This window comes from Argiope bruennichi, chromosome X1 (assembly GCF_947563725.1).
Source record: "Argiope bruennichi chromosome X1, qqArgBrue1.1, whole genome shotgun sequence".
In the NCBI taxonomy this organism is placed as follows: domain Eukaryota; kingdom Metazoa; phylum Arthropoda; class Arachnida; order Araneae; family Araneidae; genus Argiope; species Argiope bruennichi.
The window spans coordinates 71,443,432-71,459,310 of NC_079162.1; the positions used below are offsets into that span (position 1 = coordinate 71,443,432).

Here is a 15,879-nt window from a genome sequence, read left to right on the forward strand (position 1 = left end):
AGAAAAATCAATTTTCAGAAAGTTTCTTGATATTATAGCCACCATTTGGTTCTTGGCTGCAACTGTTCTTCTCTATGGCAACAGAATAATTCACGCCACAGTCATTAAATAACTGTTTCAATTTTTTTTAACATTTAAGTTTAACAGGATTTAATGCAGTAAAAAAAATTATTAAAATTGACGTGCTAAGTACCCTGATGCTGCAATTTGCCTCAATTGCTGCAATGAGCCCAAGACTGAGAATAATCAAATTTTCAAAGCATTCCTTTGAATTGAAATATCAAATAAATACTGCTGATCTTTGTCCAGTTATTTTTTCAGGCTAAAAATAATTTTGAATCTAAATGAAAGTTATATTTTATGCAGCCTTTCAGCTAAGTACTTCAAGCTTCATAAAAATGTAGAATTAATTTTATAACTCTTAGGGAGATGAAATATAATACGGTACGGCAGCTCAATGAAAAATTATTCAATCGCTCTCAAATAGAATTGTAGGATGAATTGCTTTCAGTTTGTTTGCAGGGTTATGTAGCAAGGAAGTGAATCTCTTATTAAAGCCATGGAAATCCAGTTTCACTTGCATAGCAACAAATGCTAGTAGAATTATGCCTGTATAACTTGTTTCTTTAATCAAATAGAATGCATGAAAAATTTTGGAAAAGATAAAAAATTTCCGAATTGTACACCGACATATAAACAAATTCCTGTATTGGTAATTGATGTTTTTTTTTTTGTGTGTGTGTGTGTGTGTGTGTGTGTGATTGATGATGATCTCCGATTTTTTCCTTCAATATATGCATTCCTCATTTACAGTGAGCTGTCTACTTTCATTCACCTCCCTTCCCCCATAATGAGAGACTATATGGAAAATACTTGGACAAACTGAATATAATTTTAAAAACATAGGTTTATACTTGATTGTATGCCTTAAGTCAGTACACTTTCGTTATAGTATATGAAAGGGAATAAAACAGTTGAAAGGAAAATATACAAAAACACAAAACATTTATTAAAATTTGATTAGGTACACAAAAAAATAGTTAAAATCCACAAATGGAAAAACATGGCTGCTATGATTAAAAACAAATGGAAGTTTTAAAATGCATATCATTTTTCTCTTTATGAAACAGTTTATCTAGCAAATGATTCCATGTGATGCAAACGGTGATTTACAAGGTGCCTCCAAATTCTAAGCTCCATTCCTCCCCTAAAAAATTAAGGAAAGAAATATCAAAAGTCACCGGTGGAGTATCCGTTTCTGTTCCTTATTTAAGAATTCTCATTATACACAATAGTTCTAAGAAATAACTATATTACAAATTATTCTATATACCGCCTAATTTCTTTTATAAGATTGCTCGCATGTCATGAAAGCACATTGAAATCCATTACCAAAGAAAAATAAAGAATGATGTATTATTTACATGCAAGACAGTACTTCATCTATATCAGATATAAAATATCCAGGAATATGTTAAATAAATATGTACTATGTGAAATAAACAGATTTTAAAATTTCATCATAAATGCATAAAAAATAAAATTAATTTTATTTTAGTTTTACAATACATGGTCAGCTAATTTAAATTCCAAAATTATCCCCTTTAATTTCTCCCTTTAAAAAAAAAGGATATTTTTATTTCCACTTTGATTTCGTTTTTTGATTATTTACCCTCAGCACAGCTATAAGTATAATTTCCAAAATGACAATGTAAGCAAACAGTTCAATTTTGTAAAAACATATTTCCTATTGGCAAACCATCTTTATTAAAAGGAGTAATTATAATTTAATTAAAAGTATGAAATTCACATTTTTTCACTTCAAAAAATTAAAAAATATTTTTAGACCAATGGCATTTCTCATTTTTATAAAACTAAGACTTTTATTACATTTTATTAAGAAAAGTTTTGACTTTATTAACATATTGCAAAATTCAGAAGAGTTCTTTTGGCTTTTCTCAATATAACAGATAATCTTTTTACATACACCATGCACACATATTCATAGGAAAAATTTAAATTTTCACAAAACCTGAAATTATCTATTTATTATATAAATTTTATTATGTACACATTGCGTTTTATTCGCTTTGTGATTGGTAACTAGCAAGTCACCTGATCCATGACGTTTGAGTTTTATTTTGTCAATATTGTTTGAAATATTTAATGAAGATTATTAATACATCGTAGCAAGCATTTATATTGCACTTGACGGTGAAATGCGATAAAAAAAGGAAAACTTTAATTAACATCGAATGAACAGCAAATTAGTTTAAAACAATATTATTCGTTAATTTTGCTGTAAGACATACTGCTTGTGGAAACACTATTGAATAGCTTTCTGGCTTTTTACTTTTCCGAATAATGGAAATTTTTCATCTGTTGTTTAGCTATCATATGAATATTTAAGCAATACACATGTTAACTTTGATTGCTTTTTAAATAATAATGAGGCATCCAGCAATGGTTTTGGTTAGCAATCACAAAGACTGATAGCTATATTTTGCATGTTGAGGTGTTGATGAATCATAACAAAAGCACTGTTCATATACCACGTATTACAACTGATTAAAAAAAGATTGCAACTTCCAATCAGATTAGCTTCCGCCAAAACCAAAGTGCAAGATTTTCACATGGTCAATTGTATGTAGTATTGTCCATAAAGAAATCTAGAGTTAGAATTAGAATCCAGGCTAAAGTAGAGAGCATTAAAAATTTTGTTTTTAAAGATGCTCTTAGTAAAAATTAAGCAAATGAAATATTATATTGGTAAGTATTTTGACAGTTTTAAGAAAAATTTTATTTAATTAGTTTAAATGTTTTTATGTTTTAATTCTTCATCCCTGCCGAAAAAGTTTTGATTTGAAGACAACATCGAGATTTAGTGAGCAGAAGGCGAAGCCCCCCCCCCCAGTCTTAAATAAAAACATTAATATAATTATAACTAAAATATAAGTAACAACTTTACTAAACTGAAAATAATATTCGTTTTGAATAAAAAAAATTGAAATAAATTCTACAGAGAAATAATCAAGATCAAAATATAATATTAAGAATTAAAAGAAATATTAGAGGCATGTAATTATAGTGTAAAATATCTACTAAAAATAAAAAGTAAATTTCTCTTTAAGATTGTGATTTATAATTTCTTCACCATTAAATTTCATGCACTCACCATAACTTGACATTCTACAACTCAAGTCGCATACAAGGTAAGATGCACCCAATTCAATAGGGTGGAATGACCCACAAGGATAATCCTTTTTATAAATTATATTTGAGTAAAATTAAATTCTTAATTAAACCAATCAATATTAAACATAGGAAATTCTAAATTTAAAACACAAGTACATCATTCTATCCATAAACCTTTTTTTCTATCTCCAAAAAATTGCAGAGAAATATGCATTTCATTATTCAACAGTGACACCATCATCTGCAGTTTTTTCCCCCCATCTTTAATGTTCTATAGTTTTAGTTGTCACTACTTTCAATTTCATTTGACACTGTTAAAAGTATCTAGAATTCTAGCACGATTTCTTTCACCGTCTTTATAAAATCACTTTATATATCTATATAAAGTGATATTTCACCGTCTTTATTTTTTAAATTTCATCAGTACGATACAATTCATTTCTCAATGACATTCCTCTCTAACTCTTATATATTGGGAAAAGTAAACTTTATCAATCACGGCAAATTTTAAACCTTGATTGACAGATATCTCTTAGAAAACCGAAATGCATACAAAAACATTACACAGATGAATTTACAATGCATATAATAGAATGAAAAAAAAAAAAAAATACCTTATGCCCAAATTTCTCAGATCTTCTCTAGTCATATATTCCAGGACGTCATCTTTATTGTATTTTTGCACAGCAAACTGTTGAATAAATCAATTTATAAGTCAACATACCCATATTTATGAAAGAAAATTTTAAAACACATTATCAATAAAATGCATTAAAACATGCATCTATGTAAACCTTATATCAATGTCAAAGATTAATTTAGTTGGATTAATATTTCACTTTGAAGCTACAGGAAAGTTATTTTGGCATGTTTCTCAAAATTATGAATCTTAATCAGATAACAAGAGCGATCTATTAAGACATGTCATTCTACAAACTTCTGCATTTCATCAGTATGATGTTTAATCGATGAAGGAAGATTTTAAAAACCATAAACAAGGCAGAGCTTCAGTGAAAGAGTGTCCTGAATCTGTTGATGATAAGATTTTATCATCAGTTTAACACAGTTCACTAATAGCATAAAAGAGAAGTAGACGTGATGCATTCAATTCCTAATAAATTTTTAGGCTTCATGGATAAATAAAATCATTCAGTATTTAAATTTCAATAAACAGGATGATAGGTAAAGTCCATGTAAGCCCCTTAAATTCAGAACAGCGACTTGTATATCCAGGGAAGTAACATTATATATATATAAAATAGAATGACGAATGCTGCATTTATTCAGACAGGTTACAAAACCGATGAGAAATAGGAAAGTTACAAAAAAAAAATAATACAGAAGATGGGACAAAAATAAAAATGTGCGTTACACCATAAGAAGTTTCATGGAGTTATTGTCGGTTTCAGTATCCAGAGACGACCACTTTACGATGACTCTATCGCCCTAAGAGGTGAAACACTATAAGTATGAGCATATTTCCGGAATTCTTCGTCCTTTGACCTTGATTCCCGCTTTATTATACTTTTTCGTTCCGTCCCCCCCCCTGTGTGTTAGTATCGTGTCTTTTTTTACCTTTTTATTTCATTCTACCTTTCATCTTTCCTCTTACCCCTATTTTAACGAATTAAACGCATCCTAACACAAGCGCAGAAGCGCGGACTGTTTTAGAATCCGTTGGCAAACAATACCTCCAAAATGGGCAGAAACATCTGCAATAAGAATTATGAATTTTCCGTGACATAAAAAAGGGTTCGTTTAAAATTCAAAAACATATCCTCAGATAAATCCCCTCCAGAAAGCGTTTTCCAGAATTTTTAAAATTATTATTTTTGTTTAGTTTCTTCTTTTCTATAATTGTGTTTAAATTTCATTTCACCGTTGCTTAACTCGGTAAAACTGTACGATAATAACAGATTATACATTTTTAAATTTTAAACGAACGCTTTTTTAAAGTCACGGAAAGTTCACAATTTTAATCGGAAATATTTCTGCCAATTTTACACATAACTCCACGAAACTTTTTCTATTATGGTATAGTGTTCATTATTCTAACTGAAATTTTGATTGATCTCCTTTACTTTTTAAAGCTATTTTTATAACTTCCTTATTTCGATGCTAGGGGTGCTGTAACCTGTCACAATAAATTTAGCATAGTCACTTCACTATAGGTACTCTTTATTTCCCCGTCTATATGAGACACCGTTTTCGAGTTTAAAAGGACTTTATCCATCACCCTATATAAGAAAAGTTGAATTCTCAGAAATATTCTTTGGAAATAATTACAAAAGTAACAAAAATCTCCCTATTTTCAATATAGTAAATTTATTTTGAAAGACTAGAGAGCAAGAAAGTAAACATCACATTAAAAATGCAAATTTGTATTAAAGAATTTGATTAACATTTTTGGTCTCTGTATAAATAATATTTTTTTTTGTTTGTTTCTTATTGCAGTGTGGATAAAACTATAATATTAGCTTCAAAATTAATATTTTTAAAGAGAACAGAGCAAATTTAATTGGTATATTAATTTTTATTCTTCAGTAAAAGGTTCTTTGTAATACAAATGTAGGGCAAAAAGCTTAAGAACTCTGGTATTTGTTATCTGTTTGAAATGATCAAAAAATCATATTATATATAAAAAAAAAGACATATCCATACGAGATGAACGAAGAGAAGGGGGAGGGAATCATGTGAATGCATTTAATTATATAATACAATTTATAGGAAGGTATCATATCTACAAGTTTATGAAATACTTTACAGTATGACAGTCCCCCCCCCTCCCCACCAAAACACTTTTACGGGGCATTATTTTAATGTTTGATTCATATTGGAAAGAGGAATTTTGCATAATATGCTTACACATTATTTCGTACTTGCATTCTTCTAAACGCTTAATTAACATTCAAACTAGTCTCACCGCAGGGACTTTTAAATAAGATCAATACAGCTAAAGATTTAAACGATCTGTTAACTGCCAATAAATAGATCAACATCTAATAAGCAGACATATTCTGGAAATATTCCATAGATTTTTGAATAGATGCATAAAAAATTATTTCACGATGAGAAATATAATACCAAAATTGCATATAAAATAAAATGTAAGTTACATTAAAATGAAATGTGATGTATACCATTTCTCTTTTTATCACTACAAAATAAATAACCAATTTTTAGACAGAACAATCATAATATACAAGTTTTTACACAAAAGAACTCATTCACACTAACTGATAATATTAACACATTGATCGCGGCGCTGAATTTCTTAAAATGGAATTTATATAGGCCTGCCAGTCACAGGTGGCCCCCAAGGCAGTCAAGGTGTTAATGTTTCAATTAAGATTAATGGCTCACAATGCAAAGCATGGAATATTCGATACATATAGCAAATGATTTAATATGATGGTCACATAAATTATTTTATTTGCACAAATCCTTGCAAACAGTTGGCTATAATTTTTGGCCAACAATTACAGTTGGTTACCAATAACAGTTGGCCAACAATTTGGAGATGTTAAAGAATAGAAAAATTTGAATCCAAATATAAAGGAAAGTTATCAGATGAAATAAATTGCATATTAATATAAAAAAAAAGCAAATAAAGTAAAAAACTAACTCTTGTTATTGTCTCTTTATCAGCGCCTGCACTTAATAGCCATTCATGGAGGTCCTTAAATTCTTCGTCTAAATATACATCACCATCAAAACCTGAAATTAGACGCATAAAAATTATTATATTTCTAGAATTCCTTATAAATTTTTCATATGTAAATGACATTCTCTATATTGAATAAACTTTGGCTTGGTAAAATATATAATTTTTATATTCTGTGTCATCAGATTTTCTTGATTTTATTATTCTTCTTAAAATGTAAATGAATATTCTAAAGGAAATTAGCATGTAATCAGTATTCAAAATTTGTATAATTCTCTTAATACTTTAAAACTTGAAGATGACTGATATAAAATTAATTTATTATTATAAGATCTTACAAAATATATATTTCCAGAAATTATCAGCCTTAAATTAAATTGCAATCAAAACCCCAAGCAATTATGTATCAATAAGGTGAAGAAATAATGTCAATCCTTTATGAGTAGTAAAATTCTCACGAACTTCATTAATTTTGAAATGCCGCTATTTTCCCACCTATGATTTGTGATATCATATGCTGATAACTTCAAAAAATACAAAACACCAATGAGAGACTTTGTTTCCATAAATGTGGGTAACAAAGTTCAAAGAGAAGTCAAGAAGAGAAACCAACAGTAGGGCTGTGCCAAATTTCGATTTTATCGAAAAAAATTGATATTTCTGAAACATCAATTTTTCGATATCAGTTTTCGAAAAATATCGATTTATCGGTATCAGGATTATGAAGCATGGTTCCCGACGAATCGTGATACAATAAATCGATCTTCACAATTTCGGTTTGAGTTTCCGGTTAATATTTATTTTTCACCTTCATGCTTAAATTTTGTTTAATATTTCTATAAATACTGTCACTTTCTAATATATAAAAATACTTGTTTTAGCATGTCACTTCGGAATAAACAGTTTTCTGTTTAACTGAATAATACGATCCACAAATTTATATTTAACTATAATAAAAGTGTTATGCATCTTTTATTTTTTATTTATATTTACAATTCAAGTAAATTTTTTACATTTTATTCATTCTAAATATGTTAAATATCTTCCAGATATAATGGTAAAGAAGTTCTGTCATAATTTTTAATAACCCTTATGAATAATCTTTAAAAGTTATACAGATAATTGTACTCCAAATGTACCTGTTCAGAAACAGGTGCTAAAAATTATTTCATTTATCCAATTAAGAAATTGTAGTCCAATTAAAACATTAAGTAAGATATTAATTATTATTTGACTAAAAATACATTCATATAAGTTTGAAATTCAAATCAAATACGTTTAATTCGAACGTTGCCAACATTTCAAGACAACATCAACACCTCCTGAAACGATGACCATTAGGACTCTTAGAAATTCCAATTCCTTTTAAAACTAGTTTGAGTGCTCGATAGGTCTTGATCGAACTTCTGATACTTATCAAATTTGTGCAAGACATCATTAATATATTTGAACTAGGGCATGGTTAAGCTGTTTTCATTTTGATGAAATTCAAATCATAAGCAGTAATGAAATAATCATAAATCTTTCATTTTGAATCACGAGTTTCATTTACTAACTCATCAAGAATGTTTTCATAAACAGTCTTGCCATTTGTAAATACTATTAAATCATCAACATAAGACAATTGTGATGGTTTCAATTGATGATGTTTTCATGTGATAAACACATTTGTCAGAATTTAATAATGTAAATACAAGAGATTTTAGTTTGGAATCCAGTTTATTATACCATTGTCTCCCTGATAGTTTGGGACCATAAACTGCACAATTTAGTAAACAAACTTGATCCTCTTCAAAGGAAACACGAAAGTCTTCTGGTTGTTCCATGAAGATTTCTTCATTCAAATCTCCATTTACGTATGTCATAACAAAATCCAACTGATATCCAATAAGTTTATTTTCAACTGCATAGGCAATTGCAGTTCGTACAGAATTTAATCTTGCAACAGGAGAAAAATTCTCATTGAAATCTATTCCAGGTGTTTTAGAGCACCCTTTTGCGATTATTCTTGCTTTCAATTTTTCAATAGTTCCATCTTTGAACTTCGTTTTTAAAACCCACTTTGATCCATTTACTTTCTTATTATTTGGTCCTGGCAGTAAAGTCCATGCTTTTTGCATAATTAAATGATCATACTCTTCTTCCATTGCTTCCTTCCAAGCATTACTACTAAAGTCTGTAAATGCCTCTTCAACAGTAGGATTTAATACAAAACAGTACAATATTAAAGAAATTTCTTCGGTTTCAGATTGAATTTTGTATTGCTTTTTCGGTCTACCTATATTTCCGGATCACAAAAGCTTCGATCTTCAGGGGACACGGCGTCGAATATCCCTGGCATCTGCATGTATTATGTCAGCATTTCCGATATCATTTTCGCATTCAGAAGTTGAGATTTCTTCTTTAATCATAGCTGATTCATCGAAGTACTATCTTCCGTGCTTTCAGAATTTGGAGAAAGATTAGTTTGATTTTCATCATGAATCATAAATTCCAGGTCATTGGAAGGAGGTCGTTTTCGAACTCAGTTTCGAGCTTTTTAAGACGATATATCGCAATGATGAAGTTCGATCATCGTCCAACCCTACCCAACAATGGAAAGCTATTTTCTTTTGTACGTTACGTTATGCGTTCTTTCATCTAACCAATCCTCATCCAGTTTATTTGTAACTATAAACACAGAATTTATAAATTCAGTTATTTATTAGCACTACAGTTTAAGTTTATAACCAATTCATTGCGGTAGGTAAAATTTTGAATTACATTTGGCAGTTTTTCCTGTTTTACCTCAATGGAAATGTATTAAAAAGTACAGTAGTGGAAGAACCAGAACGACAACATAAGCAATAGTACAACACAGGTAGAATGAGAACAGTAACACAAGAAATATATAACAGAAGAATCTGTTGAATAATTTTTTGACAATAACAGACACAAATGATGAAACAAATGAAAAATCTTTAGTCAAGGAAAATAGAAATGTTGATTTATCTGATCCACGGCCAAGCACTAACCGAGGCAAAAATTAAGCAATCAAACAAGTGAATGGGAACCAAATGTCTAGAATTATAAACATTCAAAATGATTCTGGAGATCCTGAAAATATAATGTAGATGCTGAAGATGATGGCTGGTCTTATGATATAAAACATTTTGATTCGCGTGTTATTTGTATAAATAGTAAAGGAACTATCAATTCTACTCTAACACAAACCAGAACAGAAAAGGACAATTTTACTTTACAAGTAACGTCCTACCTTTGAATAGCTCCCAGTGGGCAGAGAGAAACGTATTTCCCATTAAAAAAAGTCTTAAAAATCAAAATATTATGTTATAATCTAAAAAGAATTTCTTCTTATAAATTAATCTCAAACCAAAAAATATTTTAACATAACATTACTAAAAAAATGGCTCTATTAAGAGTTAATTTAAGAAGAATGGCTCTGGACATTAAGAAGCCTTAAATAAATATATGCCTAAATGATAACTGAACACAAACTTGGGTAGAGAACAAAACTTACTGCAACAATAAATAATCTAAGATAAAGAAATTTGACCAAATCACAATAAATATGTGGAGATATAGTATGACAATTTTTCAAATAATTAGATTAAGAAAGTTCAGATTTAATCTACAAATAAGAAGATGCCATACAATTAATAAAATAATCAAAGAATAAGTCGTATTATCACATTCACAAAGACAAAGGTAGATACAAAAAATAGTGTAAATGTTGAAAATGCAATTATGCACCCACTCTACTATATGAAAGAAACGATTTTATTAGCTCTTCGGTTATTTTATCATGTCCATTATAGCATTCTATATTATATATATATACAGGGTGGTCCAAAAAAACTTCCCCTATATATGTAACTCTAGCGGCCTATCCACTCAACCAATCGAACCAAAATTTCAGACATGGTTGTTTGAAGGTATGCGCTGGAGATTGTGATGATTCTAAACAACACAAGGGTCACGGTTACGGTTACGGTGAGAGAATTTCGAAATTTTCGAATGACAACACCCACTTTTTCCTTGCGCAAATTGATCCGCGTATTGAAAAACCACAAATGGCGTTGGAACGATTAGCGTGTGACGAAAATTGCCGCTGTAAAGCATTTGCAAAGAAGAGCATTATAAAGGACCAATGACAACACAGAGAGGAAAGAGAAAAAAAGTTTTTATTGGAATGGATAGTTATAATTACAGGTTTTCAACGTGTTCACCTTCGCAGGTGACAACGCACTGCATTCGGTAGATTGTGGACAACAATGCCGACCGTAACATGAAAAGAGGAATCTGCATAACTTCACGTGTTATGGCATCTTGCAATTCTGACACATCTTGTGGACCCGGCGTGTACACCTTAGATTTCAGATAACCCCAGAACCAGAAATCCATAGGAGTGAGTCGGAGGATCGCGGTGGCCACGAAACTCCAAAGTTACTAAAGATGACTCTATCACCAAAGTTTTGTTGCAGCACAGGTCGAACACATTGGGCGACGTGTGGAGGAGCCCCATCTTGCATCCATGCAATGTCCCTAATGACATTTCGCTACTGCAATTCAGGAATAACGGAATTCTGCAACTGTATCAGAATTGCAAGATGCGATAACACGTGAAGTTATGCAGATTCCTCCTTTCATGTTACGTTCGGCATTGTTGTCCACAATCTCCCGAATGCAATGCGTTGTCACTTGCGAAGGTGAACACGTTGAAAACCTGTAATTATAACTATCCATTCCAATAAAAACTTTTTTTCTCTTTCCTCTCTGTGTTGTCATTATTCCTTTATAATGCTCTTCCTTGCATATGCTTAACGGCGGCAATTTTCGTCACACGCTAATCGTTCCAACGCCATTTGTGGTTTTTCAATACGCTGATCAATTTGCGCAAGGAAAAAGTTGGTGTTGCCATTCGAAAATTTCGAAATTCTCTCACTGTAACCGTAACCGTGAGTTCTGCGTTGTTTAGAATCATCGCAATCTCCAGCGCATACTTTCAAACAACCATGTCTGAAATTTTGGTTCGATTGGTTGAGTGGATAGGCCGCTAGAGTTACATATATAGGGTAAGTTTTTTTTGGACCACCCTGTATATACATATACAGTAGAGACAGAACATGAAAAAACTATCCCTATTGAAGACAGATGGCATCATTTTTAAAACAATTGATAAAACATCTCAAACTACCAAATAATCATTAATTTCAAATCCTTCTATACATATTTCAAAACTCATAACTAAAATTTATTAAAATTTCTTAAGGAAAAATGCATAATAATTATTATACATTTGTTAGAAACAAATAAAATAATGCTCACTTATTTTTCCATTAAAAGTTTCATAATTTAAATGAGAACAAAATGCAAAAATACTTTGTTCTGGTGAATTCTTCATATGAAGTCCAGCACCAGTTAAAAAAGCACCAGGAAAGAGCACCCTGTAAAGAAAATGAACTGAATCTACTCTCATTTACTAAAATTTATAGTAAACAAATCAGTATATCAACTTTTCGCCAGAAGCCTTAAAATAATACCATTATAATTTTCATTGAAACTATCAAATACATGCAAACCACACTCAAGATGAGCCAAGATGCATATTAATCTTTAAGATATATTCTTAATTATAGCGACTCTAAAATAATACATATGCATTATTTTGCAATAGGATCATTAGAAATTCACTAGAGTTTAAAAAATACAAAATAAAACATAAGTTATTAATTTAAAAAAATTACAAGTTAATTAAAACAACAAGAAATGAAGTTTAATTATTACTATTTTACAATCGAACTTCGACTTAATTTAAATTGAGATTAGCTACTTCCTTTAACTGTATAAAATAATATTTAGGTCTAATTTACAAAAAGATTTATAATCACTATAGTTGTTTACTATGCTTATAATGACAGATAACAGTAAATTTTAAAAATAAACAAAACATTTTTATAACATCTCGTTATAAAAATCCTTTGCATGCACATATATATGCATGCACATATTTTTAATTTTTATTATAAACCACAGATGAATAAAATGTAATTAGTTGGATGTATAGTCATCAACAAACAAAATGGGACACCTCTCTAACTTTGCTATTTCATCACATCTTCGCTAAACTGCTGCCGATGGAAATGGCTTATTAGAACAGATTTATGTAGAACGATACATTGATGAACTGGAATAATTAACAGTTAATTAAATAGCATCTCGAAACTTCCTAGTTACACATAATTTTTTTCGCTCTTTCGGCTGTTCGTCATGAAAACAGGCACCAAATTATTTTCATAACTCTTGAAATTTTCAACAGAAGTTTACGAAGCTTTCGAAAAAGGCGCCTCCAATGTAAAATGAATCATAAACACTTTTGGCGATATCTCGGAAATCATAATGTTACTCAAAATTTTTTTGATTACTTTAAAGATTGTAATTTTGTTGCACAAATGGATGAAAAAAATTATATAAATTTTCAAACAAGACTGATTTAAAAGTGAATAGTAACATAATAAAATGTTAAATTAGCAAAGCTTTGATACTAATCCAAAAAATTACTTGTATACCTGTAATAGTTTTTGAATATTTTGAAAATACTGCAAAATTCCCCTTATCGACTGGGAACGCCTACTTGTTGAAGGACTGCACAATTATATCTATCGATCTACTTGTGGTGCATGATTTTTAACTATTGTTATACAATCGCCATTGGATAATTTGCAGATCAGATAATTTTTATATAAAGTGAGATTACCATTCTTATCAAAAATATATTTAATCTTTTGATAAAAAAAAGAAGTAGAATATTAAGAACTTCTAATTAGATGAGAGAATATTCATGTTGCTGGATTGCGATTTTTAACGAATAATTTTCTAAGATTTAATGATCAATGACTAGACATGTCATATTTGTGAATTTTTAAGTAAAATTAAAGCATCAATCTTATAGTTTAAATATTTTGCACTTCCTTGGATTTCAAATAAGGGCTATAAAAACGGGACTATTTATAAATGACAATCAAATATAGTTAAAAATAATTTCTGTTTTTCATACTGAAAAGTATTTTTCATTGGTGAATTAAAACAAATGATGCCTTATATTTATTGAAGATAGTCTATTGGTTAGAATAACTATGCTTTCAACATGATTTTATATTTTTCCTGAAATGTGTATATTAGGATAGTGTAGCTCAAAGAAATTAAATAATTGAATCCATGTTAAATAGCAGTCAACTAATTAGCAGAAAGAATGAGGGACCAGATCCACCATAGAGGCAGATTTGAAAATATTTTGAAAGGTAATGAAATGCTTAAATTTCCTATAAAATGATCATATATTATTTGGAAATTGAAAAATGATAATTCATGCTAAATATCAATATGAATCATATTTGTTAATTTTTTAGAATCTCAGTAAAGTAAAATGAAAAAAGAAAAAAATGCCCTTTTTGCTTTTAACACCTACTGAACTTATTGTTCGTAGTGAGTTGGCTCTTTTATGGAATATTGAATATATGGTTCTTAGTAAGTTGGCTCTTTTATGGTTTACTGAACATATGGTTCTTAGTGAGTTGGCTCTTTCACGCGGAATTTCAAGCAAACAAAATTAATTATAACTCAAGAACTATTGCGAATTTTGGAACAAAATTTGACATATATATATATATAAAGACTAGATTGCACCATTGAAAAATCTCGATTTTTCGTAATGGAAAAATTCTGAGACACTAACTAATTAACTATGTTAATTCGATTTATCAGTCGATCTAAATAACCTGTCTTGAGTGATTTCCATCGGCACAAATTTTGTGTAATTGCAGTAATAAATAACAAACTTGGAGGTAACCCATTATTTTTGTTCACAACTGTTTTAGATTAATTCAAAAAAAAAAAATCACTATTATTCAACTAACCCTTAATTTTTTCCTTTCAGGAATATTTGCAAGAAACTCCTAAAACATCAATTTTAAGTGTATAAAAAAAATTGATTGTGATATGTATGTTGCTTGGATTAGGATTCTAAATAAATCTCAGTGAACTGAATTTATTTTCAAGAAAGGTTTCTTCCCAAGGTCCTGACAACATACAAAGATAAAAAGCTTTGAAGTCTTATACCACGTTAAAAACATGGAATGTTTTTTTTTCTTTCTTCCCCAACATTTGCATTGCCTTTACACCTCCAACAATATATATATATATATATATATATATATATATATATATATATATATATATATATATATATATATATATATATATATATATATATATATATATATATATATATATAACTTTTAGTTCTTCACAATTCAGATGCAAATTCATTCAAATCCTAATTTACAACTTCATAGTATTATTTGTTGAAAATATTTCTAATCACTTTCATTCCAAACTGAAACCATCCCCTAACATTCCGGGTTTTGTGGATACATTTCTTTATTGCTTCTGCTTTCACTCTTAAGTAATGTAATTATTCTTATAAGTTCAAAAGGGCAGGTACTGCACTTAGACGTGTATATTTTCTTGTAAATAAAGTATTTTAAATTTATTGAAGGAAATGCAAATCAAAATCGATTTTTTTTTCCTTTTCCAAATTTTTAATGACATTTTTAGACCTTTTTTTTTTTCTGTGAAAAAAGAAAGCAACTAAATTCCAGAACAGTAGGAATTTATAATTTCTACCAATGAAAATAATTATCAGTTTTAGTTTTCATTACAACAGATTACTTAAGACAATAAAAAGGCTTTACCATCATAAGAAATTCATTCTTTTATGTAAATAATGTGCTTAATGAAATGATACAATGTTCCACCTGTCCTTGTAAAAAGAACTGATTTACCGATTACAATTAGCAAGGTAAATGAGCAAAAACAACACTATTTATATTAAATTCGAATTCACATTTTAAATGAATCATTCATTTAAGACGACATTTAAATGAATCCTTCATTTAAGATGACCAAAATTAATACATTAGTTTTCATTTTCCTTCTTTTTACATAGAAAATTCGGAAAC

The 15,879-nt window shown here is 29.3% G+C and overlaps 1 protein-coding gene across 3 annotated transcripts in view; it reads right to left on the reverse strand.

Moving 5' to 3' along the window:
- Nucleotides 1–988: 988 nt before the first annotated feature.
- LOC129959043 (mitogen-activated protein kinase kinase kinase 15-like) overlaps nucleotides 989–15,879 on the reverse strand; it is a 102,757-nt gene continuing 87,866 nt past the window's right edge. For 2 of the 3 annotated variants that reach the window (XM_056071823.1, XM_056071822.1), the window contains exons 33-36: nucleotides 12,188–12,306; nucleotides 6,821–6,912; nucleotides 3,810–3,886; nucleotides 989–1,207 (exon numbers count right to left, since the gene is read on the reverse strand). In XM_056071823.1, the coding sequence (XP_055927798.1) occupies nucleotides 1,132–1,207; nucleotides 3,810–3,886; nucleotides 6,821–6,912; nucleotides 12,188–12,306 (364 nt within the window). In that variant the 3' untranslated portion in view covers nucleotides 989–1,131. The remainder of the gene's footprint in view (nucleotides 1,208–3,809; nucleotides 3,887–6,820; nucleotides 6,913–12,187; nucleotides 12,307–15,879) is intronic. The other variant, XM_056071824.1, reaches the window with a different exon arrangement.